This window comes from Oxyura jamaicensis, chromosome 14, assembly GCF_011077185.1.
Source record: "Oxyura jamaicensis isolate SHBP4307 breed ruddy duck chromosome 14, BPBGC_Ojam_1.0, whole genome shotgun sequence".
In the NCBI taxonomy this organism is placed as follows: Eukaryota; Metazoa; Chordata; class Aves; order Anseriformes; family Anatidae; genus Oxyura; species Oxyura jamaicensis.
The window spans coordinates 12,880,337-12,907,086 of NC_048906.1; the positions used below are offsets into that span (position 1 = coordinate 12,880,337).

Sequence of the window (26,750 nt, forward strand, 5' to 3'; positions counted from 1 at the left end):
GTCCCAATACTTTAAAGATAAACATGTCGGATTCCAATGGTGACATACTGCACATGAGCACTGAATGAAATCCTTCAGAGAAAGGTAACCATTACGTCTAAAGAGGCATTTTTCTTTGAAAGATGACAAATCACAGAAATAAAACCAATCCACCTTCAGAGTAGCTGCACCAGCCAAGCGTGCCCCTGTCGTTCCTTCCTACAGGTGAGAAGATGAGGCAGAGCAATGCAGTGAACTGCCACAGATCAAACGGTGACTGGGGAGCACAAACAGAATAAAAACTCTTCATCTGTGTAGGCACTGTCACTACAGTATCCATATGACTTGCACACATTTAAAAAACAAAATAATTTCTTTCTTCCCTTCAGCTTTGAACTAACTGAAATTACATGGTTTTATTTGTCCTTCGGGGAGCGAATGCGCTCGTCTAGCAGAGAGCTCTTCCCAAACCACAGTGCCTTCTTTGTGCAGGGCAGGGAGGAATTATCTGTGTTTTGCTGGGTTATACTGAAACACGGGCTTCAAAAAGATGTTGGAGCACCCTGGGTCTCAACAAGTAAATGTGCTAGAAGAGAAAAAGTCTTCAAAGTGATTCATTGAGTTTTGGCTAAGAGAAAGTGTCTGAGGCATTCCAGGAACTTGTCTTCATGCAGGCAATTTGTGAGAGAGGGAAACAAGCGGGCACTGAAGTTTCAGGTGGGTGGCCTAGCACTCTGGAGTCTTGTTCTAAGACCAGTCCATTAAACCAGCAAATGCCATTTCTCTAAGTCACACTCCCCTTCTACAGATTTTAGTCTGGAAAAGAGGAGGCTCAAGGCAGACCTTATTGCTCTACAGCTACCTGAAAGGAAGCTGGGGGGAGCTGGGGATTGGCCTCCTCTCACATATAACTCGTGATAGGACTAGAGGGAATGGCCTCAAGTTGAACCAGGGGAGGTTCAGGTTGGAAATGAGGAGACATTTCTTCTCAGAAAGAGCATTCAGGTGTTGGGACGGGTTGCCCAGGGAGGTGGGGGGGGAGTCACCGTCCCTGGGGGTGTTCAAGGCAAGGTTGGATGTGGTGCTTGGGGACATATGGGTGATATCGGTGGTTGGGGGACGGTTGGACCACACAGTCTTGGAGGGCTTTTCCAACCTTTATGATTCTATCCAAACTAACAGTCTCTTCATTTAAGCACAGGAAGGTACGTCTGAATATGAGGGAACATCTTTACTGGGAGGGTGACAGAGCACTGGAGACAGGCCGCCCACAGAGGTTGTGCAGCCTCCTTCTCTGGAGATACCCAAACCCCACCTGGATGCCGTCCTGTGCAAGGTGCTCTAGGGGATCCTGCTTGGCAGGGGGTGGGACTGGCTGATCTTCAGAGGTCCCTTCTGACTTCAGCCATTCTGTGATTCTGTGATTATTTAATTGATCAAGAGTCTTAAACTTTATATAAGAAAATACAAACTTATTTTAGAATAACCTATAGGCTGTAATGCTCAGAAGCCTCTGAGCAATTAATTTCACAGACAGAGCAGGAAGGTTTGGTCTTACTCCAGATCTTCTCTTCTCCAGCAGAGAAGAACCCTCAGCTACCCTCTGAAATTGCTAGCTAATTCCAGAGCTCACGGTTCAGCATTTTTTGTATATAGACATCACCAATAGCACAAGAGAGGTAAGGACATGACCCTATTTGTTTTGTTTCATATTACAATGCAGTAGAGCAAGCTCAATGCTTGTTTGCGTTCCTGTAAGGCAACCACTAAGACAGGACCTACAGAACCATCCCGAGAGTGACAGAGCTTGCCCCAAAGTTTGTGATGTGAACCAACACTGGGCAAGAGTGAAAGAGAAGTAATGAAATGCCCTGTTCACAAACAGTGCATTGCTAACTTGGGTGGGGGGCAGCCTGAGAAGCCTGGACCTCACTGCTGGAACAGAGGACATCAGCTTTGATGTAGTTACAACATTTTTTTCGCATCCAAAGAATTTCACATCATGAGGGGAAAGAAAATATGGATTTAATTTCTGGTGTGTGGATGTAGATTGTACATCTACCTTGTCCCCGGCCTCATCGTTATCATATTTTGTTAAGTCAGAGGCTGAGTCAAGGAACTTAGAGTCCAGATGCCAGCACTGAACTGAGATGGACTTAAACAATGCACTAAACCCTTCCTGATAGGAAAAGCTATTCATTTGTGTTGGTAGAACCATGTTGATGGTGCTTGTAAAATCAGCTGCCGTAACTCACACCAGAAGACTTCTAATCTGAGTCTGAAAAGTGAGGCAAAATCTAAGCAGTGGGGACATCAAGTGATGTGTATTCTCTAAAGTCCTTTGAATTTGATTCAACTGCTCCATCTGTCACCATTCCAATTCTGTTTTATATTCTGGGGCAGGAATACAGGCTGCAGAAATTCTCAGAGATGCCTCTTCATCTAGCAGACAGCATGGTATTGCACTCTTCTCTTTCTTAAAATGTTTAAGAGAAACAAACAAATAGCCAGCAGCAAAAGTTTGGTAAAAAAAACTGCGCAGACAATCCTCTACCTGGGTGGAGGCTTATCACCCTGCGAAGGGTAGCTGGCTTACCAAAACTGAGAAGTAACCCCAGACTGATGAGAATAAAGGGACTTACAACTCCCAGAGACAGCAAGATCTCCTTCTACCCTATGACCTGCTGTCTACTTTTCTTCAGCAGCATTTCCTGTTCTCCAAAGACAGCTCTGAAAGGCTACGAAACTTCTAGCAGGAAATTCATAGGAACATGCAGAAAGCACACACGGAAAAACAGCAGCCTTGGTAACATCACTGAGATCTACCTTCCTAAAGTCAAACTTGGCACCACTACAACACACAGAGCTGTTACCAGTCCCCTTAGGCTTCCTTTTCTTTTGATGACTAGCTTTCTTTTGGTGATTATCAAGCTTTTTCTTGTTTTTAAAATTCCCACTGCATGCTCTTTAAATGGATGGAAGATAATGATTTAGACTGGCTTGATTTTTACTGGTTATATAGTAGATATAGTTATATCTACTGACAGTGAAGTCCATTTCAAAATGATCCTTTACTCTGATACTAACCATGGCTTGTTGTCAAAAGGCGAGACATGATAAATAGTTTAAAAATGGTGATAGGTTAATCTCAAAAAGGGAATGATTGTCTGAAACCTCCCCAGACCTCTGAAATTGAACCAAACATCTCAGTTCAGGACTTCAATTTGTAAAGTCAGCCGAGAACTGGAGCTCCAGTGATTCACATTCTCTGTCAATCCAGCTCACTTCAAGAACAGATTTCCCAAGTATTTTTGCATTTTGTTTCACAACCAAAACACACAAGGTTAACAGCTTGTTTAACTCTCAGGTGTTTTACCTGGCCCAGTACACTAGAATTGGAATTAAAAAACAAACAAACACAAAAAACTGATTTAAATGGTGTTTGCTTGGGCGTCACTTTTAGTTATCACAGGCTTTATGGTGCTGGTGATTCTGATTCAGCATCAAATGTTTTTCCACTGACATCCTCATCTTGCTCTTGCAGGAACTATTTAACAGTATGGACAATGGAATGACTTATGCCTTGGGTTCTTTCCCAGCCCTCTGCATCTTTCTATTTAGAAGCTATCTATTGCATCAAAATGAAATGCATAATGCAAAATCCGTGACCTTTTGCATATCTGGTGCTGAAGGACTTACCTGCAAGCCTGTAGGATCTGCAGAGCCGAAGGATGATTGAATACAGAGGCAGAGAGTCAACCAGATCAACTAGCAAGTGTATCAGGCCTTGCACAATCACCACCAGCAAACGGAGCTACAGAGAAAAAGTGTAATAAGCAAATCTCAGAGAAACAGGAGATGTAACCCTTGAAAACCCATGAGTTGATCTACAATCTGACATTGTGGGTAAGCTAAAGCATCCCAGGGTGGGTTTGATATCTAGACAGGCTGGGCATCCAGCCCCTGCATGATGTTCCTTGACCATCTCAATTTCCAACTGTCATAGCCCAAGAGGGAGAATTCAGGCTTCCATTTCTAGTGAACTTCATCAGTGAATGCAAATTTCCCACTCTCCAGCAATGAGCTGAAGTAGCTTATTTCTGCTCGAAGAAACCCCATGTAGAGCATTTAAGCAAAAGCAAAGCAGTCAAAAATGAGCTTTCTGCTTAGTGCTTTGTGTCCCCTGACTAAAGCACCTCCTTTTGTCAGACAGCATTTATTTTTGCTGTCAAGCTCATCTGAGAAGAGAGGGCTCATAAAAGATGTTGAAATCATGCGAAGGCCTCTGTCTGTGGAAAATTTTGCTTCAGGCAGGCTGCAGATAGGACTGGATGTATTGGGGGAAGAAAAGAAAAATAAGGAAGTCCAATCCTCCAAGCAAAGCCTGGCTGACAGCATTTAACATGGAAGGTTAACTTCTTGAAGAAGTTGTTCTGGATCAAACTAGAGGGGTCGTCACCCCAGACATGGCACGGAAAGATTAAAAATAACTTCTGAGTGAAAGAAGGCGGGGGAACAGCATGTCCTGCTGACCTGGATTTGCTGGGAATTCCCTGTGGAGAAATACAGACACGTATCCTGAATTCCACTTGCTTGGCCTACATGGGTTGTGTGAGAATCCTTCCTGAACACTCAGATAAATCTTGAATTCTCTTTGTGGATGACAGTAAATGACAAGGAAACATTAAAAAAAAAAGAAAAAAAAATCTCAGAAGACACAATACCATTATCTTAAGGGATTAAATCTTACCAGGGTAAACACCAAATAATACAGTGCAGTTGTAGGCAGGAGGAACAGCAGGATTGTAAATAGCAATGTGCCAATAAATAACTGGGGGAAAAAAGAAACACAAACAATCATTAGTAAAGCAATGGCAAAATAAAATAAAAATAGGAAATGGTGAACCAATGACAGTTTGCAAGATCCTTAACTTATTTTTATTCCCTATTTGAATAATTCTGTTACCTTGAATATATTCAGTATTACTTCTCTTTTTAGGCCTTTTTTGAAGCTATCTTCTCTATGACTACATTTGGAAAGACAAACAAGCTGGATCCTGACAGCACTTTTCCTTTATAGACAATGCCCAATATTTCCTATTTTAGTCTGGCTTCCTTAGGAAACAGGGCTTATATGATCACGCTGTTTGCCTGTCCTCTACCCCTTTAAGTTTTAAAGCCATCAGTCAGTTTTTACCAGAAAAAGGTGGAAGGGTAGGGAACGTTATAGAAGTTTGAGAAGTATTTGTGTTCCTCCTCGTTTCAGGAGAGCTGGGTAGATAACCATTCCCACAGGCAGCAGCTGGCTGGCCAGTCTGCGTGTTTGCAGCTCCACAGCAGCCACAGGACTTCAGTATCCTGCTCAGTGGGAAATTCTGAGAGAGCAATAAGAGTTACTGAGTGGGGGTTGCAATATTTAGACATAAAGGAGAAAAATCCATAGGAAAGCAGGTGTCATTAGCTCCACTGCCCACAGAACAAGATATTTCCATTTTGGGCTGGCCCAGCTGGCTTAAGTCTAATTAATTCCAGCTAGAATCAGTGGAGAAATATGAATTTATGACAAATAAAGATCTGACTCTTCAGTTCTTAGTCACAGCTTCCAGAACAGAGAGGACACAGGAACACAGGGCACTGCCTTTACTGCAGGAAGGGAACATGGCCACGGCATGTTATGAAAGAAAATAACCCAGTCACTCCTGTCACAGAGGTGGATCAACATCCCAGCTTTATGCATGTAACCAGAAATAGATCGCAGTCCAACCCATCCTCTTCACAGCAGTTGCTTCTCGCCTCCTCTGTCATTGCACTGCAGTTGCTTAGCATCTCCAGAAGTCTTTTCAGGTCAGCTTTGAGTGTCTCGTCCTACCCAGGCCAATGACAGAATTCCCACTGGTCTCTGGAGCAGCAGGATGAAGCCTGAAGTGCCAAACCAATTCTCCTCAAAGCACACAGGGCAGAACCCTGACGTAAACAGTCAGCCTGACACAGAGGCTGTTACTTTTCTTCCACCAAAGAAAAGAAAATTAGGTCCCCCACTGCAGTGCCAGAAGCTCAAGCTTATCTGTTGCAACAGAGAGAGGCACCGGCCCTGGAAGTTACCAGATATTATTTTATTATTTTAGTGATGTTTGCAACAGCAGGTGTGGCACAGACAGGCTCTGCTGAACCTTCATATGGCGTTTCAGAATTTCAATAGAGATTACAGTGTTCAACAAAAAAAACTGCCTCTGCTATTTGAGCGAGAACGTGTGGGCCAGGATCCAGCACAGTGTGAATGAAACGGGGCCTTTTAATAGAAACGCTGGCAAGTCTGTTCCTACGGCAACACTGCTGGGCACCACTTCTTAACTTGCCTCCTTCCCCGTACCCAATCCTGTGCTCCAAGAGCCACGAGAATCTGCAGCACCCAGCGAAGCTCACCAGGGCGCTCAGCGCCTGCCAGACAAACCTCCGGAGCGCGCGGAGTGCAGGGGTGCTGCAGGGCCCAGGGTTTGTTTGAAGAGGATGCAGTGCTGCACAGTGTGCTCCTTTTTGGCACCACGGAGCCTCCTGTGGCCTCCCTCTCAGTATTACCCAAAGCAGAGCAGGATCGCATTGCCTGCAGGCGGTGCCCGGCAGCAAGCCCCTGGTGCTGCAGCACTACCTGGTCCAAGTCATAGGAGCAGGAATCCACCCGCTGCCGGAGGACGTTCCACTTCTTCCCACGGAACAAGCGCCAGAGAGATGACAGGCCGTAAATCTTCAGGCAGTAGAGCCTGGGCAAAGAGAAGACGTCGCGCGTTAGAGCTGCGAGTTCCCGAGCTGCCTCAGAAAACAGCTGTCATCACTACACCCCTGCGCCCACTCACTGTACCACACAGCTCGGAGCGGCAGGAGAAATCGACCCGGGGAAGACTCAGATAAAATGCTAACTGCTCGCTCAGCTGTCCTGGGGCCGGCCCTGGCACGGGCAAGGCAGGCCGCTGGGCTGCTGCAGGCAGCTCCGGACCGCTGGAGGGCAACCCCCTCGCCATGCCCGGTGCCTATGGCAAGTCTCTTGATCTCTGCTCCTGGGGAAGAGGTCAGCGTATGTGCAGCGGCGAGTGCTGCAGGAGGGTGGCCACTACAAGCAGCAGCCACCGGCAGCCCCACGCCACCGCCCTCCCTGCAGCAGGAGGAGCAGCAAGCTTATTGCCCCGTGCACACCTCAGTCTGTAGGGTTCAGACCTGCCCTTTGCTCTCACCTGACACCCCTCCCAAGGCCAATTCTTATCCTTCACACTTGCATCGGTACAATTCAATTTTGCCTTTGCAGCAGAGAGGCAAGGGAGAGGACTGGAGCCTTTGCACCTTCATCCACAAGAGTGGGAAGAGATCTACTGAACGGCTGGTGGCACCCCTGCCGCATCCTTTCAAGCTGTTTCACTCAGTGCTGCGCCACTCACAGCTCTCCAAGGAGAACGGCAATGGTGAGAGATGCTTGGGGTGGTAAGAGGTGGGAAACAGAGACATCTACAGAACAACGCAGAGGAAGAAAGAGCCCCTGGAAGGGAGAAGGGTCACAAAGAACCCTGGGCAGCAGTGTCTGACATACAGGAGTGTAAGGAAGGGGGACAGAGCCAACCTGTGGGGCAGACCAGAGCCTGAGCTTCAGCAGCCAGACCGGTTAACCAGCCTACTTCAAGTGCGGAGGCTGCTTAGCCTTCAAGACAGTGTTGTGAAAGCAGTGGTGAGGAGTCTTACCCCAGCGAGGAATCTGGTTTGAGGAACACCAACTGCTTCAAGGAACTGGCAGGGTGCCCAGGCTGGCAGGCACAGCTCAGTGCTCTCATCTCAGGGCCAGAGGGTGCCCGGGAGGACTCCTCCAGCTTGCTGGCGCACACCCGACACGCCTGGGATGCAGGCTGCCCACTCACCCACGTACCCCAGCACGGCACCAGGCGTGTGGACCTGATGGACCTGCTCTACCTTTGCTGCTGCCTGTACACACATGCCCACTCTCGTTTCACTGCAGGGTTTGTTTCAGAGGTGGAGCTCAGACTTCAGCAGCACCTGAGCCAGCATTTGTTCCACCAGCTGCATGAAGGGGCTGCAGTGGTTGTGCTGGTGTGGGTGACTGGTACCTGCTCCTGACTCCATGGGGACACCAAGCACAGCAGGGACAGTTTGGTGACAGCAGCAAGGTAACATACAGCTGCTCTACACTTCTAACAGACAGCCCAGGCTGGTAGACGGGCTCCCTGCAGCTCACAACGGGAAAGCAATCAGCAGAGAAAATGCTTTTCCTGTTTCCACTCACAATTGGAAGGGACCAAGGCCACTTTTCACAGCCCAAAACAGAAATTATAGTGAACTAGAGGTGTTGGGAAGAAACTCTGCTTTACTGACATTACTGATTTCGGGTATAAGCCATACACTCAGAACCAATTTATATCCCTAAACTACATGTAACTAAGTGCTTCTATTTCTGTTGTTTGCAATGTGAAGCCCTCTGCTCAGAGCCTGGGGAGGAACAACAGCAGTTCTGTACTTTATAAGCCAAAGGTTCCATTATTCATTACCTTGTATCTTGTCTCCTTGGCAAGAGCAGCTATTCTCCAGTGGTCTATGTGATGCCTTGCTGCAGCACTTGTTAACGGAGGGCAGGAACAGAGCATGTCAGCAGCCACTGTTTGTACAGTAACCCCAACGTGCCCAGCACAGGAGGTGCCCCAAAGCCACACGCTCCCCTAGAGCCTCTGCCTAGCTCCCAGGCAGTGAGGCCCTCCAGTAGGTCCAGACAATGTCACCAGGATGGTGTCACAGTCCTGCTGTAACCCCAAAGCTGCCATCTGGGCTCCATAATCCAGAGAACAATCCCTGAAGCCAGGCGGAGACAGGGACTTCTGGGTTTCTCCGGAAGAACAAGCACTCCCCTTTCTCCTCTCCTCTAGTTCCCTGAAAAAACACTGAGTAGGGTGCCACTGAAGAGTATTATTGAATCAAAGGGATAGGGTGAACTTGCCCTCTACCTGTCACAGTTTTATTTTTCCAGGTCACTACCACAATAAGTAAATATTTAAGAATAAAACGAGAACTGAAAGATAGATTGCTTGCACTGCTGTGACTATCATTTCTGCATGCATAAAAGAAAGCAATAGGTTAATTGCTGTCTTAAACTGTGAATGCAAGAGAACTATGACAGGATTGAATGTACCTAGTATCATACCTGGGCCTGGGATCAGATGATTCATTGTCTCACAGATTTGATATATCAAGGTTTAGGTTTTGTGGATTCTTTGGTGAGGCCCCAGGTATCCCCAATACCTGCTTTTTGCTAATGCTTTCTGTATATTGAGTGTCCATCTGGTTTTAGCAAGAGGCTTTGACTCCATCAGTAATCAACAGCTGCCACAGCAGACAGCTGTCAGGTGCAGTGCTCCACAAAATAACGATAGGCCCTGAATGTCCATCAGACATTCTCCGCAAACATACCCAACACACAACCCAGTGAGATCAACTCACCTTGCTCCATAGACATAGAAGCAGTAGATGTGGAAGGTCAGAAGTGCAATGATGTCAGAGAGGATGCAGAGAGCCACAGTCAGGCCCAGACAAGCCGACAGACCGACATACCAGAGGATCATCTCGATGAATGGGGACATCAGGTGAATGTAGCCTAGTGGATGTGGCAGTGTCAGTATTTGACTGATACATCTTACTGATGACAGTCTGAAAGGACTGATTTTCTCCCTGTCTTTTTTCTCCCCTCTGTTCAAACATTGCTCCAGAAATCATAGCCACAAAAATATGAAGTGAAACTGGAAAGTTCCTTTAGATGGCCATCTTCTGCTTAGGAGAGCTCTCTTTTCCCCTAGGCTTGTGTTCAGGTGTGGCAGCTCTGTGAGGAAGGCGAGGATGTGCTCAGCTTGAACAGAACAGTCACCTTGCTCCACACAGAGCTTACTTTTTTAGATTTGTGTCCAGGTTCCTAATTACATTTTTAACCGCACATGTCAAGCTTTACTGAAGTGATCTCTCTTTTCTTCTTATTCCCACAGAAACCATCCCAAATGAATTTTGTAAAATAAAACAGTCTAGAGACACACAGCATCATTCATCACTGAAGCGGAGTAAAGTCACTTACTTGAATGTCAAGTAGCCAACGTCAGTATAATAACTAAGGAGTTCATTCCCATCGTGACTATTTTCCTTTATCAAGACACTTACTAAGGATAACAGCGGTGTGGTATTTCAAGGAGGGAATACACACAGAAAAGCTGTAAAAAACTGCACTAAATTGAAGTCAGTAGCAGGGCAGGGCTTGTGTTTGCATTCCAAGAGCAAACTACCCTATCCTATCAACTGCCTCTTACAGGGCAATGCCTACATAAGACCTAAAACCTTCCCTTGGACACACACCACTTATGGCACCAAGAAATCAAGATCCATAGTGACTTGCACTTCTTGCAAAGCACCAGGACAAGCACCTTATTTAATATGCATGACTTCCTTGTGTGGGAATCCAACTTTGGCTTGAGTTCCCACAGCAGGAAGACTCACAGACGAGTCTGTACTTGCAGTAGTGCATTTTGATTCATTATTCACCTCTAGGCAAACACTAAGCACTTGGGAGGGAAGAGATGAAAAGGGAGGCCGAAAAGTTAAACAACTGCACTTACTAATCCAAAGATGGATGTGGTAAAGGAAGAAACGGCCCAACACCTGATCCAAAGCTCGGTTCATTTTCAGTCCAGCTGGTGCTCCCATTAGCCACTGGAGCAGGTCCTGGAGCTCTTCAGCTACATGCTACAAACACAGGGAAGCAAACACGTAAGCAGCCTGAGATAGATTCCTACCACATCAAACAAGTCCAGTGTACAGAACATCTTACCCCCAAAAAACTATCACCACACCCTTCAAAGCAATGGAGAGAAAAATTCAAAGGACTAGAGAAAACTAGTTAACTCAGAAACACACCTTTATTGGAAAATGACTCTTCACTGAACCTAAATGTAACAGCAGAGAGAGCTAAACTGCTTAAGTGGTTTCTGCTAGGAACATGAACCTAGGGTTCGTTCATGGATGTGTCTGGTAGACTGGTAGTCTGATTTCTTGGTGTAATAAGTATTCTTGAAATAGATGGCAAATGCTGGTGCACAAACCAATTTAATTGGACAGAAAAGTGAAAAGTCAGAACTGAGGGAGCAATCTAAGTATGGGGAAAGCAGACAGGATCTGTAACGGGGCAGGATGGCTGTGTGCTCATGGACAAAACAGGAAAATTTTACAATGAAATAACCTGTATGAGTTTACGGCAGGCTAGGAGACACAATTATATAAACATGCTTCATATACAAACAAGCTTTCTTTCTACTCTGTGGTAAGCTAGGCAAGATCAGCCATGGTGTAGGGCACTGATCTAGCCTACCACTGTCTTGTCTGACTTGCCTGCTTCAGAGAGAGATACCCATGGCATCCCAGTAAAAAAGAAGCCTTCTGAATCATTGAGAACAAAGCTGATGGAGTTTGTTTCCAAATCTCAGAGGGCTTCGACTCTCAATTTCTGGTGATTTAATCCCAAATTATTTACTGATTTTCTCTCTACACCACACTGCTTTGACTGCAGTAGGCAGGGCAGAAGATGGTGGGGCTCTGCTCCTCAGCAGCGTGCACCTCAGCTTCTCACATAAGCTGAAATCAACGGTGAGGTTCATTTCCCAGGCTGTGAATTGAGGTAGCTGAGTGGTAACCTCCAGCAAACAGGTGGGGAACATACCTGGAAGAAGTGACCTCACCCACTGTCCCACGTGAACAGAGATTGTGAGTAAAGGCCTTCCGCCTCTAAAAATCTCAATTGTGCATGTGCATAAGAGTCAAGACATGCTATCTGAAGCTGATGTGCTATAGCCTAATTTCCCCATCATTTGTAGGGAAAGTTTCCCTAAGAGGAAATGTTTTCCAATAACTGATTACATTTCATTGACCAACTGGATCATTGCAAAGTGGATTTGTAAGCATTTACTTTTAGTGTAGTGGCAAAATTCAGAGCTCCATCTTCACTTTATCCAAAAATCCCCTGAACAAGATTGCCTTTTTACTTCCTTCATTTACCCTCTGTCTCAATGTCCCTTAAAATATCTTGCTATTAAGTCAGAACTGATTTGAACCCACAGATCTTACCTCCATCGCTGAGAACTTTTAGCTACTGTATAAATAGACTGGTTTTAATATTTAAAGTGTTGGATTTATAACTTGGAAAAAGCATTTGGGGATTTCAATGAAATATTTAAATGCTTGAAAGCAGTCCTTCAGCAAGGCTGTTTTCCAGCACTGACTTCTTCTGAAGGCTTCCAGTTCCAGCGGTGCCACTAAATTCTGACAGGGGCTCGTAACCCTGGGAAGGTGCCCTAGCTTGCTGCTATTTAGCTGGGCAAAGCATTTCAAAACATAGGCCTGAGGCATAACCTTGCAAGTTGTTTTGCAGCCAGATATTTTAGGACTGATCAATAGCAAGCAGAATCGTAAAAGGTGACTGGGAGTCTGATCCTCTTGTTGCAGTCGTGCATACTGAATGTGACCAGTATTAATAAATAAGACACAGTGAATTACAAGGAAGTGGTTTCATAAAGGGGTGTAAGGACATCACCAAACCGGAGACTAAAGCTAACGGCTGGCAATATTTTAGACTGGAAATATTTTCGTAACAGCCGTGTTCTTCTTGCTTGTCTCCATGTGTCTAGTGGTGCTGTGACAACCATGGAGAAAGACACACAGCCCACTGAGGGCGGGCACCGTGGACACTGGGAAGTGCAGTGCAAACTGAGTGAAGCACCTAGCACAAGGCACTGAAAGCAGAGCCAAAGCCCTCCCTGCCAGGCACCTACCTGTGATTTTATAAGGTAACACCTAAGAATATTTTCCAGGCAGTGTCCTCTCTACTAGCTTTGTTGATATATTAGAAAACTTAAGTGAATAGGAACTTATATCCAATTATCTCTAAGCTACAGTCATGTTTTTGGAGGCATGATCTATGACAAATATTTCTTTCAAATATATTACAGCCTAAGGAAAAGAGAACACAGCCAGGATGCAAGAGGTGAAAGAGCAAAAAATTAAAAAGAGGGTTTGTAAGCAGTTCTTCATCTCAAAACAGAAAAAAAAATGTAGCACTTTGAATTGGATATTGTTGTGGAAGGCAAAAACAAGGACTGCTGTTGGGAAGCCTGGTGGGAGCAAGAGGAAGGAGGAGGGTAGGAGCTGTAAGGGCACCTACAGAGAGCAGATTATTCACATTTTCCATTCTTGTTTTTGAAAGCCTGCTCCAAAATCAGTCCTTCGTGTTGCATACAGCTACTCCCCAGTCACTCCCTAGGTGTCTGAATCACATCTGCTTCATTTACTGACAAAGGCAACTTGTTATTACAGTCAGCACAGCACAGCTCATCAAGCTGTGAAAGTGGGAGCTGCAGTCAATGATGTCTTGTGCATCATCAACAATTGCTAGCTAAGTGCTGATTTGAGAACCATTATATCAGGGGATGACGAATGATGGCTACGGAACACGGCTTGATCCTCACGTCAGCAGGCTGAGCTTGTGACCCTGGCAATTGTTGAGAGTCAAAATAATCTACCTGCACCTGCTTTTTTCCAGAGGGATGTTTACTAGGAAAAAAAAAAAAAAAAAAAGCACTGCTTCCAGCCCCCAGACAGCTAAAATCTGCCGATGTTAAAATCGATCAAATCCATAAGTTACGATAAGGTTGTACATATATACATATTATGATAAGATTATTAAAATATATATAATGTTCTGTTTACTAGCAGATGCAGAGATGTAAGAAGGTCAACGCCATCGTCAGATCTGGGGCACATCAAAAGCAGAGTAGCAAGGAGCTTTAGGGAAGGCTCTTTTTGCTAGTAACTCATTCTGCACAGGGGAAAGTTTGCATTACTGAATTTGGCAACACAAGCACTTGAGAAAGCCCAAGTGATGGGAATAATGTGTACCAGATGGACACTCAGCAGCAAAGTGGAAACCTACTGTTGAATGGCTAAGGGGAGATTTTGCTGTCATACTGGAAAAGAAGTGGTGCTGGCTTGCACACCACATGCTGAAGTCATTGGTATATTTTGGGATCACTCAAAACTGCATTTTTTAAGGCCTGCACATAATGTACATAAATCGATGTCTACCAAAGGCAGTAAAAGGACTCCAAATGATTTTACGTCCACAATCTAATATGCTTCAAAGAAGAAAGTGCAGCTGGAAGGTCAGAGGAGTTATAAGTGGCCTGAACTGATAAGCTAGGTGATACTGCGGAGAAGAAAGGCACAGACTGACGAGCAGGCCACCCCTGCAAGGGGAAGCTTACACTTGCAGAAAAGGAAGCAAACAGCTCTTAGTGACACTGAGGTAATGAAGCCAGCACACGTAGGAGACGCGATGCAAAAAACTGGCACTTCGATATGAAAGCGGAGTGACAGATGAGCTAATTTTTTGAAAGAGGAATGAATGAGCAACTCACACAAGCGAGGCTGTCCAGGACAGGTGCTGGGATCAGACACACCTTGAGCTCAGAGAGCGTCCATCTGCCAAAGACACCGGGCAGATGGAACCCCTCCTGGAGCCACCTGCGCAATCGGGAACACAGCCAAAAGCCATTTCCTTACAGACTTGTTAAGAAATCAGATTTTTGAGAGTTGGACACTTAGGATAATCCCACGGAGTGAGCTTTAGAGAACTTAAACTTTTCCAGCTGAAATGTCAGCAAGGGAATAAGACTTACAAATCGATTCTTAGTTTTTAGCTCAAATGCTACAGGAGTAAATGTATTGCAGAAGAAATGTAGTGCTTCCTATCCCAACATTGCTTCTGAATAATGTCTGCAGCAATCCTTAAAACATGCAGTCCTTAAGCCTGACTATGAAAAATAACAAAAATAGCAATAATAATGATTCACAGCTATGCTGGATCTCCATACACACTCCATACACATTTTCTGAAAGCACAGCATGTACAAGAATGATCAGAGACATATGGCTTGTGACAATGAAAATGTTAGACATGGACCAAGCAGATCATTGTCAAGGGAATGATGATCTCTTCCCAAGAAAGACAGGATCAGTAAAAAACAAATTGCTGCTGGAATTCTCTAATCAGAATAAAATTCCTCCCAACCATGAAACCAAAAAAGAGTGATGAGAGGGTGTCTTCCAGCTCCCAGAAAGAAACCAATGGAAAGATTCATTTTCTGTCCCAGAAATGAAAGAAAAGCGAGCAGAGAAAGGATTAGGTTGTGCAGCTGCATGACAATGCTCAACGTTGGCTGCACATGTATTCCCAAGACACAGAAGCTCTAAAACCAGAGCTAACTTTAGATTAATGGTCTGGCCTCCAGCCTCCAAAGTGCATTATATGTTCCTTTCTGCCACTACGCAGATACATTGGAGTGAGGCACTTAGAATGAGCCACCAGAAAAGCAGGGCAGTATGAGTCATACTTGTTCTTCATGAATTTATGCTGATGCTGAGGGATCTCAGTGGGCAAGAGGAGTTGTTTGAGAAAAGCACAGGACACAGTAAGTTTTCCTAGTTTACCATCTGCACACCAGAGTTCTTAGGATTTCAGGTGTTTGCATCCTGACTGGCTACTACCTTTGGATTTCCCCATGAACTTCCTCTTCACAAGCACAGCTGCATGCTTAAGTTTGACTTTTCAGCAGTTTATCAGATTTGACCCAAGTTACAGCTTTTTTTTTTCCCAAGTGCCCCATAAAGCAACAACTTGACGATACTTCTGTGAACTTGATAACCACTCCAACCTGCAGCGGCAGGGCTCTGCCCAAGCCATAATTGTTACTTCGGGAGCTGGAACAATCCTCGAGTAAGTATCTAATTACTATTTACTGCACACTCAAGCCAGAGCTGTGTTCCTTTGGAACAGCCCCAGGAGGCTTGATTTGAAGATCTCAGTGTTCTTGCGGAGACCTAATTTGCATGACTTCAGACAGGACTCTCTCTGAAATCCTCATGTCTAAGGCATTGCCTCCTTACAGGCACTTCAGGCATCAAGAGCTGGTCAGTACCCGCAGAAGCTGAAAGAGGAATGGCTCTGACCAGACTTACATCAGCCACAGGGATGAGAGTGTCAGCGAGGTGACCGATCCGGTTCTTTCTGTACAGCCAGGACATCAGCAGTATTCCCAGAGCCACATCAATCAGCAGAGAGACAAAGATGTTGGCTTTCCTGCATGCACGATAAAAAGAAACAACGTTAGAGCAGAAGAAAGGACTGCACTTCAAGTTTCAGTGACAGTTGTTGGCTTCACTCACATAGCATCTTTAATGTCTCAGGAACACTGGGACAATTTACTAAAGAAACATGGTGCAGAGTGCTTTTGACTTTCACCGATGTGCTGCTACTTCTGGGACCAAACACCAACTGTCTCAGAGCCTGCCACACCATGAAACCTTTTGTAAATAAGGGGAGCGAAAAGCGGGGTTAAAGCTACGAAGAAAAATAACGTTAAACAAAGCCTATGTGCATACTCAGCGGGAATTTAGCAGCACTAAGGGCACCGTCACTTGGAGCATCCATGTTGAGATTAGCTTTCTAAGGGGTACCACCTCTAGTGGTAGGTGAACCACTAGTCAATGTAATAAACTGTGTTCCTGGGTTCATAAACATCCAGAAGGGCTACCAAACTGCCCGTCACTGCTAGAGTTTCTGAATGGAATTCCATGACATGAGTTATTCGGGAAACCAGATTAAATGATCACAGTTACTTTTGGCCTTCAAATCTACTCATCCATTTTAAGCATTCCCTGGGAGTCTGTTCCTGCAGGATCAGGGAACTACACAGCACAAGACTCGCTGTGTAATGCCCACAGGACATTCAGCATTACCTGTCTCAGATCCCCGCCTCTCCCTGTCCCACTCCCTGTGCTGCACGTTTGCCTTTCCTGTTACACTGACTGTGTTACTGCTGTTGGAGTCTCTGGTCTCCAGTTACTGTATGTAAAAGTGGGTGAAAGAGGGCAGCATGTAAACCTTTCAGCTCTTTTGGAAAGTGCCACTGAATACTGATTGCAGGTTTTGGTTAACCTTGGCAACATACGTGAAAGCAGTGAGCTTGTGGGAGTACTGATAGCACTGCATGTAGGTGCAGTACAAACTTTTTGGGGGCAATATCCCAGTCGTCTTTCCCAAGCTAGGGAAGAAGGCATACATACATCTGGCAAAAGGTGTAAGTGGTATAAAACAGAGCACAAGGCAGAAATCTGCAAACTAGCAGAGAGTAGACCAAGCAAGGCAACACAACGTGGTGCAATGAGGACCCCACAGTGTTGTCGTGTCAGCCAGGCCAGCTGCAGACCCCTGCAGCAGGCAAAGGATCCATGGTTTGGGTTCCCCAGAGGAGACAGGGCTAGAGCAAAGACAGGCATGCCTTTATGGGTACTCCATACCTCATTAGCTGGGTCTGGTTTTGGGCCTTCTTGTTGCTGCTGATGACCTGGAGGTGCTGCAGGCGATGTGCCAGCTGCTCACAAGTTGAGAGTTTGCTCCACAAGAAAGACAAAGGCCAAAACTTCAGCATCCTGCAGAAACACAACGGGAACCTCCTCTTTTGCTTCTGCCGTATAGCAGGCTGCATATTGCTTGTACAAACTCCATGGAAAACATTCAGTGTAAAGCCAAGGTTATGTAACCAGAAGCAGCATCAACACATTATCTTTAAAGAATATTACATATTCACTGCTCTCTTAAAGGTTAACAGAATTAAAGCAACCTTTCCCAGACCAAGACATTTAAAGCAGACAACCCAACCTCTCATTTCCATTCTGTAGAACCACGTGCCTTGCTCTTCCTTGGAAGGCAGAACGTGTTACTGACCCCACCCTGGGCTCTGGGATACAGCAGGTTTACTGCTCAGGTTTTCAAGATACTGGACAGGATACTGCTCCAGGTTTTCAAGAGTCTGGAATCAAGGCAGTTCTGTACATACTGCAACAACACAACACAGCACAACTGCTTCACAGACCCCAGCGTGATTAGTAAAACCACAAGTCTATCTACAGTGAGCTTGGTATAACAGACAGCTACAGTTTGTCCCTTTTTCCCCCTCTTTTCTATTTCTTTATTACTTTCCAATGCCCTTCTCAGGGTCTTCAGTCCTATCTTCTCTCCACCCCCTTGGCAAGGTTGACCAGCACTATGCAGATAACAAAATTTGGAAACCTAATTAAACACTGAATGTCAGCACCCACTTTAAGCTTGTAGGGGAGGGAATAGTCACATGTTTTGTTTTATTTTTTAATGACTCAGAAGAAAAATATTAAATGATGCTCAATTATCTCTGGGAGTTACTTTTATTACCACACAACATACAAAAGAAGGAACAATTGTCATTTGTGTAGTCCAAAATGACACCACTGGATGCAGGTTTGTCAAAGAATGCTTAATAGCCGTGCAGTGACACAAAGTACCGTGGTTGTTGTGGGGAATAAATTCTGATGTGCACATAATTGGGGTCGCTTCTTCCCTGTCCACAACAGTTGTTTCACTCATTAAAGGTCCAGGAATCAATATCCACTCTTAGTTGTTTCTTTCACCTACTCGCTTTTATTGCTTTGGCACGTTCCTTCAGTTTACATTCATTCCGAATGCTAAAAGGATTCCCAGTATCCTGCTTCGCTCTTGAAACTGTACAGCTGTTTGGATCGCTAGTGAGCACGGCCTGGAGACGTCCATGAAAGTGCACATGCCTTCCCCAGCCTGCATCAGTAGGAATTTAGCCTGCATTTAGCAGCAGAGTGTCATCAGGACTGGACGCAGGACGGGCAGACCAAGGCTCTGGCTGCTGTTTACGCGTTCTTCACGAATCACGACAGTATGGCTGGTTCAAAACCCTGCTTGGTTCCCTGGGGCTGCTATCCACTCCCTCCCCCCACCCTTCCGAGCCCTTTCGACCAGACTTCAGGCACGGTCTGTCAGTTCGAGAGAGTCCTGACGTCCCCTTCCCCCCAAATTTCAGACAGCTCGGTTCTGCAATACACACAGTGTGCTGTGAATCATTCTCCTTAACTCGAGGCCTCCGAGTTACTCAGCTCTGCGCCGCAGCCTCCCACCTTGGAGACGACAGCGCGCTGCTATTCAGCTGACTTGCCAGGAGGTGATACCTGACGTGTGCCGGGGAGGTGGGCACTGCCCCCCCATCTCACAGACCTGGGTTTGCAGATTCGCCAAGGCACAGGTGCCGGTGAGGCTTCTCCTCCAATTATATCCTAGCCCAGCGGCTCCAAGTTCTCTCCTGGAAAACCCTTGCTAAAGCAGACGATCGCACTTGAAATGCAAACAGGGGGAAGGGGGACATGCTCTGCCCGTGCAGTTATGCCCAGAAGGCCGACGGTGAAAAACCACTGGTCAAAACAGCAGCTGCCAGACCAGCCTGAGCCAGGTGGCAAGCGATGCCTCGGGGCCCCATGCCGCTCCACGGCTCCCGAGCTTGCAGCAGCTCTCAGATGTGCCACCGCCGCTGTCCTCTGCCAAAGGGAAGGGCACGCTGCTGCTCTCCTGCCTGGGGAACATCTCGCATGGGTGAGACAGATCCCCAAAGCAGCTTCGTCCCTACGAGCACGCCACGACTGCTCGAGCAGGACAGGCCACAATGCTGCCCCACGTGTCGGAAGGGATGCATCAGGGGTCTCTGCTTCTCTGTACTGTGGCCGACTCTCTCACTCCTTCCACTTAAGTGAGCCAACCTCTATTCCACTCATATACTTTCTTTGGCAAGTACGTACACGTTTATTTAAACCAAAATACAAACACGCTGCAAGGAGCTTGATATAATAGTTGCAAGATGTGCTCTGGAAACTCCCATCTGTAAGAGTACGGGTGAAGAAAGCCAAAAATATTTCTCGCGTTGTCTCCTACCCAACGCATACCGACTCTGCATCGCCATAGATGCTGCCACCTGTTTATCACACAGTATGTGGAATGATTTTTACCAGCGCGATGGAAAACCCATCAAATTCATAAAAAAAAACAAGAATGACGTATCTTTGCATTATTTAAACAGCAGGAGATCTTTGGGATACTTCCACATATAAGGAATTTTAGCAATAAATTAACAGAGCCTGCATGAGTAAAACTCGATTTTCCAATTCAAATTTTTTTTCCAAGTATTTTTTCAGATATCAGATGAAAAACAATCCTTCTGAACCCAGATCACATGCAAATGCTAACGCTCCAGAACCCCCAGCTGTCTTTTTGCTCTTTGCTAGGAGCTGCAGGAACAACGCCTCCCTTCTGGATGAGGAACCAGAGGACAGTGTCAGTAAGAGGCAAGTAAATGGACTGCTAAAAACAAACAAGCAAGCCAGAGCACACCGAATTTACTGCCCCGCTAGTAAATCATCCTGACCTTCCAAACAGCACACGAGGGACCGTCAGCGGCAATGGGGATTCTGCAGCCAAGTCCCTCCGAAGACTGAGTTGCAATGGGCACCCCTCGGCACAAGGTGGTGCTGAAGAAGTGCCTTAACGTGAGACGAGAGAACGTTTGATAAGCATGGATCAGGGCTGGTGCTCGCGTTCTGAGACTTCTACCGCTATTGCCCTGCTTCCCCAGCACAAATACACAGCAGTGGCATATCCAAACAAGCCCCAGCCCCTGAAGCGTGCGCGGACATCAGAGATCTTTTCCTCTAGCTCTTCCAAGCTGTCCATCCCTTAACATCACGAAGATCTGGGAAAGAAATCCTGTGGTACACCCCAGAAGGGAGAATGTGTCGAGCAAAGGGAAGAAGGGAACCTCTTATCTGAGAATCTTTCACTAAGTGTCCCTGCAAAGGTCCTTCTCCTTGCACAAGGGAGCAGCCAGCCTTGCACCTCAGTGGCTTCTCCAAAATGCCCCATTAACATTATACATCAGATAGCTAATTGCTATAAATTAGTTAAAGCCTAAGTCACACAATACTTTTCAAGTGAAAGCAGGGACCCAGGAAATCTCCTCGGGGAATGGCTCCACTGTCAGCTGGTCTGATTTCGGTAGACCCCGTTTTAGGCTGGGTATGGCCTGGCCCAGCACAGGGAGGGGACTGGCAGGACGCGTCCATTTGACATCCTTGGTCTCTCTCTGCATTGTAGGCGTTGGCACAACGAGGCTGTACCATACAGCATGTGGTAAACGGAACCAAACTGTGCTAAATGGCTTTGAAGGTCAAGCAGGAGGTTTGTCAGAAAGCCGGGTGCTAACCTATTTCCTCCAAGAACGATGTTTTCAAACATCAGTAAAATAAGCAAGTATCATGCTGATACTACAGGTGAATAAAACAAAGAAGAAAGAAACCCACACCTATGTCCTGAGGTTAAGAACAAGCTCAACCTAGGTTTAAGCACAGCAAGCCTTACGTTCTGCCTGCTGCTATGCACAGCTGGCTGCTAGCCCGGCCGCTGCTCTGCCTCAAAATGCCTGCACTGGGCTTAGGAAAAGCTGAAAAATCAGAATAGCTGCTGATAAACCGGGCAGCAGCTATCCATGCCCAGCCTGCCAGACTGCAAGGAACGGGACCGAGCTCCCACGTTATGCTTGGAATACGGCCTTCTGGAGACCTGTGAGGCTTGCGCTTGACCTGGCTGATCAAGGTGAGCAAGTCTGGCTTTTGAGAGTGAGGGCCTACATGGGAAAGGATTATCCTGCTTGTTGGTTGTTAGACATAATCCACGCAGAGCAAAGGACCTTCAGAGCTGACTCCCAGTCTTCTATCCAGCCATAAAGCTCTGCCTTCATTTCCATTAACAGCCAAATGCATACGCAGCATCTACAGAGCCATCCCTGGAGGTATTGGTGGTTCCTGATTATATCACGTTTGAGATTGACCCTAAATGTCTTCCAACAGAGTAGTCTAAAAATGGACAGTTTCTCCTTCGTGTACCAAAGCATGTAACCCAGCTGCTCAGCAAACCCTTGCATATGAAGAGTTTCACTGTAATTTTTCACGACAGCATCATACAATTGGAAACCTGTTAATAGACTGTTCCCCACACCCTTAGGCTGCACTTGAGAAGATTTATCCATGAATACAGTAGTAGCTGTTACCCAAATCTGATCAATCAAAGTGTCCCCTTGCAGCATGGAATCTGAACTGTTCTGGCACAACCTCGCCAGGCTGGCTGACCAGACGTGTTATCTGACTTAGTCTGCAGAAGCTTCTGCCCTTCCAGTCTGCTCAGAAGCACTTTGCAGCACACGTACTTGCCACGCGTTACATTTCAAGCATCCTATTCTGTTTCAACATTTTGACAAAGGGATTTCACCAAGGCGCCACGCAGACCAGCATTGCCTGTAACCTGCTGTAAGGTCCCAGAGTTGCAACACCAGTGTCTCTCAGAGGGATGATGGATTCAGACACACCGTTAACTGATGTTTCACAGCTATGGAGGTGTTCATAGCAAATAGGGAGCAGGAAGTTGTGGCTATTGAGCCGTAAAGAAAACCCTCGCCTCATCCTGGCAGCCATGCAATAGCTGGAAAACCAACATTCCAGCTGTGACAAAACTGAAGTAGGGCTGAGCTACCCCCAGTGCAATGGGGAAGAGCCCAGTGCCTCCCCAGAAAGCCCCCCCACCCGTCCAAGAGCTCCACCAGGACGGAGGGTACCTTTAACCCCTTGTTTTCAGTGGAGCTCCCCACGCTTTAATACCAGCTCCGCAGCAGCCTGTTTCCAACAGCAGGTTCATTCAGGAGCTCCGCTGCGTATTGCTGCCCACAGACCCTGACACACCACTGGTTTACACTGGGTTGGTGCATGTGGTGTTACTGGCACAGACAGCAGCCCTTCCCTCCGACGTCACGCCACTTACCTGCTCTTGCAGGCCCCAGAGATAAGCGAAAGCAGGAATGTCAGCAGCATGCACGCGGGCACAGAGGCCTGCTTCATCAGCTCCACGATGATACTTGCTTCAACACCATCCGACTGCCAGTGGGTCAGCTTGATGGGCCCATCATCGTATTTGTCCGTCATGAAGAGTATCTTGCTCTTTGCCACGGTGTCAAAGATGGCAGAGAGCCTTGAAGCATCCTCTGCCTCGTGGTCAGTGGAGGCAGCTGTGTCCAAAGGGGGATGCAGACAGGAAAGCATAACTTTGCGCTGGTCATAATACACTAAGATGATTTCTTCTTCCCTGTGGTCATTAGACCGTTTCCAAAGGGTAGAACAGCTCCAGAATTTGCTGTCTCCCTCTTTGCTTATCTGAATCCAGGGCTCATGGGAGAATATTGTCCCAAGGTCTTCCAAGAACTCGCTCAGACTCTCTTCTTTCTCCTGTTTGCTGTTGTTCCATGAGCCAAGCACAGAAACACTGACCTTAGTCACCCGTTGGAGTTCACTGAGATACTGCTTCACCTGAACGGGAATGAAAGGGAAGTGGACCACAGCAAGGATAACAGCAGAGTTCTGTTCCGAGATCCAACGCCCGATCAAAATGCCACTTTCTGCTGAGGAGCAGCATGAAGGAAAGAACACCTTAAGTACCATGTCAGCGATCCTTGAAGAACAGCACACCTGCCAAGAGACACAGAAACAAAACTTGGGCATGGCAATTACATGCAAGGCAAACCTGAGCTGGCTAAAGCCACTGGTAAGGGGGCCCAGCCAAGTTTTAAACCGCTAAGTCCAACTACTTGTCTCTGCGCTGGAACGAGTCAATGGCATTAGTGACAGCCAACAGGCATTTCGATCAGAGAAGCATCTAGGAGCTTCCTGATGATCTGCAGTCCTCGCAGTGAATGGAATTTTTCAGCAAAGCCCTCTCCCAGTCCCGGAGCAGCCTTTCATGATGGCACACTGGCCTGTTGGACCACCGAGACCAGGAATCCATCAAGCTTTGGATCTCAGATCTGCCACTAAATGTTCCTGAGCACTTCCTACAGAAGGGCCTGGGCAGTAGCATGCTGCAATGCCTCTGGGGAATATTTCCTCCTACTGCTGACAATTAACTATTGCTTTATGCTATAGAGGAGGACGATTTCAGAGCCTCCTTTATCACCTGGGAACCCAGAGCTCTGTTCCATAACAAACCCGCTGATCACTCACCTCCGGCTGTCTCACTCCCCTCATCCAGAAACCAAGACAATAAGATTGCTGTGAATGGACCCCCGATCAACTGATTAAAGTTTACGCAGTAGTTTCAGTGCATTAGATCCCAAAACAGGAGAGGCATATCTGTTTTATCAGTGCTCCTTATCTAAAGTATTTTTCTTCAGGTCATTAAGAAAACATCTCACCGGCTTTATAGGTCTTTTGTAAAAAGGAGCTTTGAGGCGGTTGGCAATGTCTCTTTAAATAAGGTGGAGGTTTCTAACAGAAATATAATTGCTGTAAGGAGGGCGCTGGCACAGAACAATCAGCATCCGGCACCCGCTGTCCTTTTCTGTCCTTCAGTGCTTTGTTAGAGATGTGAAAACTCCACAGGCCCCCAGGCTGGCTCCTCTGCGAGGGACCCAGTCAATTGGAAAGAGAAACACAGAGCGTATTTATAACACGTAGGGAGGATGCACAACACAGAGGTCCCTGGCGTTTTTGGTTTTCCTCTTTTTTTAATGCAGGACAATTGATCTAGGAAATCTCTGCATCTGGCAATGTGCTGGGGCACGGAGTAGGCAATGGGGAAGCGTCGAAGGCCAGTGATTAACCTACTGCCAGGCCCACAGCCCTGCCAGATACAGTGGGAGGAAATGTCTGCTCACGGATGAGTTGTCAGCCCCTCGAGGCAGAAAGGTGAAGTGTCCTTGGCGCACAGCTCACTCCGACCGGAGAAGCACCGCAGTTGCTGTGCTTGCAAGGAGTAAGGTTTCTCTGGGACCGAATTCTCCCTTTTAGTGCAAAGCTCGCCCCAGTGCTTCCCCTCAAACAGGTGTGAAGGTGCTCGCGGGGGATCTTGTTTGCAGTGTGCTGCCGAACAGCGTTTGCAGGCACTGAGGGCCCTCCCGCCCATGGCGAGAGCAGCACTTGGCGGCCACAGAGGACTGACATCTCTGCTTGACCAGAGGGGTAACCGCAGAGACGCGGAGCCTGCAAGGATGCAGGATCTCAGGAGAACCTTAAATAACGCGTACTTTTCCCAAAGGGTTTCAAGCCTCCAGCAGAAGAGGAAGTCAAGTGGAAAGATGTACCAAAAGAAGGGTAGAAAAATGGCAGATGTGACATCCTGAGACTGTGAAGGTGCAGGACACCAGGTGTGACAAAGACAAAAGACCTGCAGTCCAACTGAAAAACGCAGCCGTTCACCAATATTTAACGACTCAGACCCCAAACGGCCTGAAAACCAAGACATCCAAGCTTACCTTTCACTTCTACGGAAACAGCTAAGGTCAGGGTGGGTGGCTTTTTTTTTTTTTTTTGGATGATCATGAAGACAACCAAGTTACTGTATTTAATAAATTTGTTCCCGAAATACATAAGAAATTGTTGGAAATCAGCTAACACACACAATTAAACAGACTGGCCCTAAAGAAGTCTGAAATAAAACCTGTCCCCTGCGTTTCATATTTCTTTCTTTTACAAACACTCTGAAGTTAGATTTAGGTTTGAAAAAGCATTTTCTTTTTGCTGTCTCATATATACTGCCAGGTAAAATAAAATGAATGATGTAAATATAAATACAGGGGCTCAAAAACAACAAACAAACCGATAAATCAACAGACCGAACGTGTTGGGAACGTACCTACATACATATGCTCACAGATCATTTAAAATGATACAAGTTTAGCTGGAGTGACAGCACCCTAGCTGCACTGCAGTACCAAAAAATTTACAACTGAAGTTTACCAATAACGGAATATTTTAAAAACCTGAAATTGAGTTGGATATTTTAAAGAGCCCTGAAAAACTGATGAAAATAAGCACTTGAAAGTATTTTGTTTGTTTTGTTTTTTGTTTTTCATCATGTTTTAATTACCAAAGCTACCACCAGTAATACTGGACAAATATCTTTTTAAAAGTTACATTTTTATTCTTCTTTTTCCTTAAGAGATACCAGAGCTGAGCGTATCGCTACAAGACTTCCCACGTTGCTGCACAACTCCCCGCCTTACAGCTCTGTCCATCCAGTGAGGAGAATTATCAGCTGGCTCTTTTCATTCAAACATTTACTTTTCACTTTTTTTTGTTTGTTTGTTTGTTTGTTTTTGGTAAAAAGAGATGGCAACATTATCCAGGAAAAATTCTCACGGAGGAGAAACGCTTCTTATCCTTCCTATTCTGTATTTCATCTGACCTTCCCCAGCTTTTAAAACCAGCCTGCTTGCGGCCAGCTAACTACCTTGGCTGCAGCCCACCTCCTGTCCTGGGGCTGCTGCAGACCCGGCAGGGAAGGCGCTGCCCAGGGGCTTTTTGAGACCTATGCACGTAGGCCCGAGCTCGGGAGGTACCCGGAGCCTCCCATTTCTGCCGGCCCCCCGGCTGGCCGTACAGCACCAACCCCCAAACGCCACAGGGTGATGCAGGGACAGCGTGCAGGAACGCGACCGGCGGCGGGAGGAAGGCCGGCAGGGCTGCAGGCACGATGGTGGAAAGGAGCCCTTGGTAAACGCCCGCCTGGACCAGGAGAGAAAAAAAAAAGAGCCACGGCACTGCCCCGGGGGAGCAGAGGGAGGGAGGGCTGCCTCGCTGCGAAACCCTCCTCCTCCTCGTTCCACACGCAACCTCCGCTCCAGCGGCCACACGCGGCTACCGAGCGCCCTCACCCCCGCGCCAGCCCCTCAGCCCGGGGCGCCCGGAGCGGGCCGCTGGGGGCCGCCAGGCCC

The 26,750-nt window shown here is 46.6% G+C and overlaps 1 protein-coding gene across 1 annotated transcript in view; it reads right to left on the minus strand.

Moving 5' to 3' along the window:
* PIGQ (phosphatidylinositol glycan anchor biosynthesis class Q) overlaps positions 1 to 25,278 on the minus strand; it is a 32,296-nt gene extending 7,018 nt beyond the window's left edge. The window contains exons 1-9 of the mRNA XM_035339598.1: positions 24,040 to 25,278; positions 22,808 to 23,508; positions 17,410 to 17,541; positions 16,069 to 16,189; positions 10,623 to 10,749; positions 9,466 to 9,619; positions 6,626 to 6,737; positions 4,730 to 4,810; positions 3,679 to 3,793 (exon numbers count right to left, since the gene is read on the minus strand). Coding sequence (XP_035195489.1) covers positions 3,679 to 3,793; positions 4,730 to 4,810; positions 6,626 to 6,737; positions 9,466 to 9,619; positions 10,623 to 10,749; positions 16,069 to 16,189; positions 17,410 to 17,541; positions 22,808 to 23,508; positions 24,040 to 24,063 — 1,567 coding nt within the window. The 5' untranslated portion in view covers positions 24,064 to 25,278. The remainder of the gene's footprint in view (positions 1 to 3,678; positions 3,794 to 4,729; positions 4,811 to 6,625; positions 6,738 to 9,465; positions 9,620 to 10,622; positions 10,750 to 16,068; positions 16,190 to 17,409; positions 17,542 to 22,807; positions 23,509 to 24,039) is intronic.
* Between the last annotated feature and the right edge of the window lie 1,472 nt (positions 25,279 to 26,750).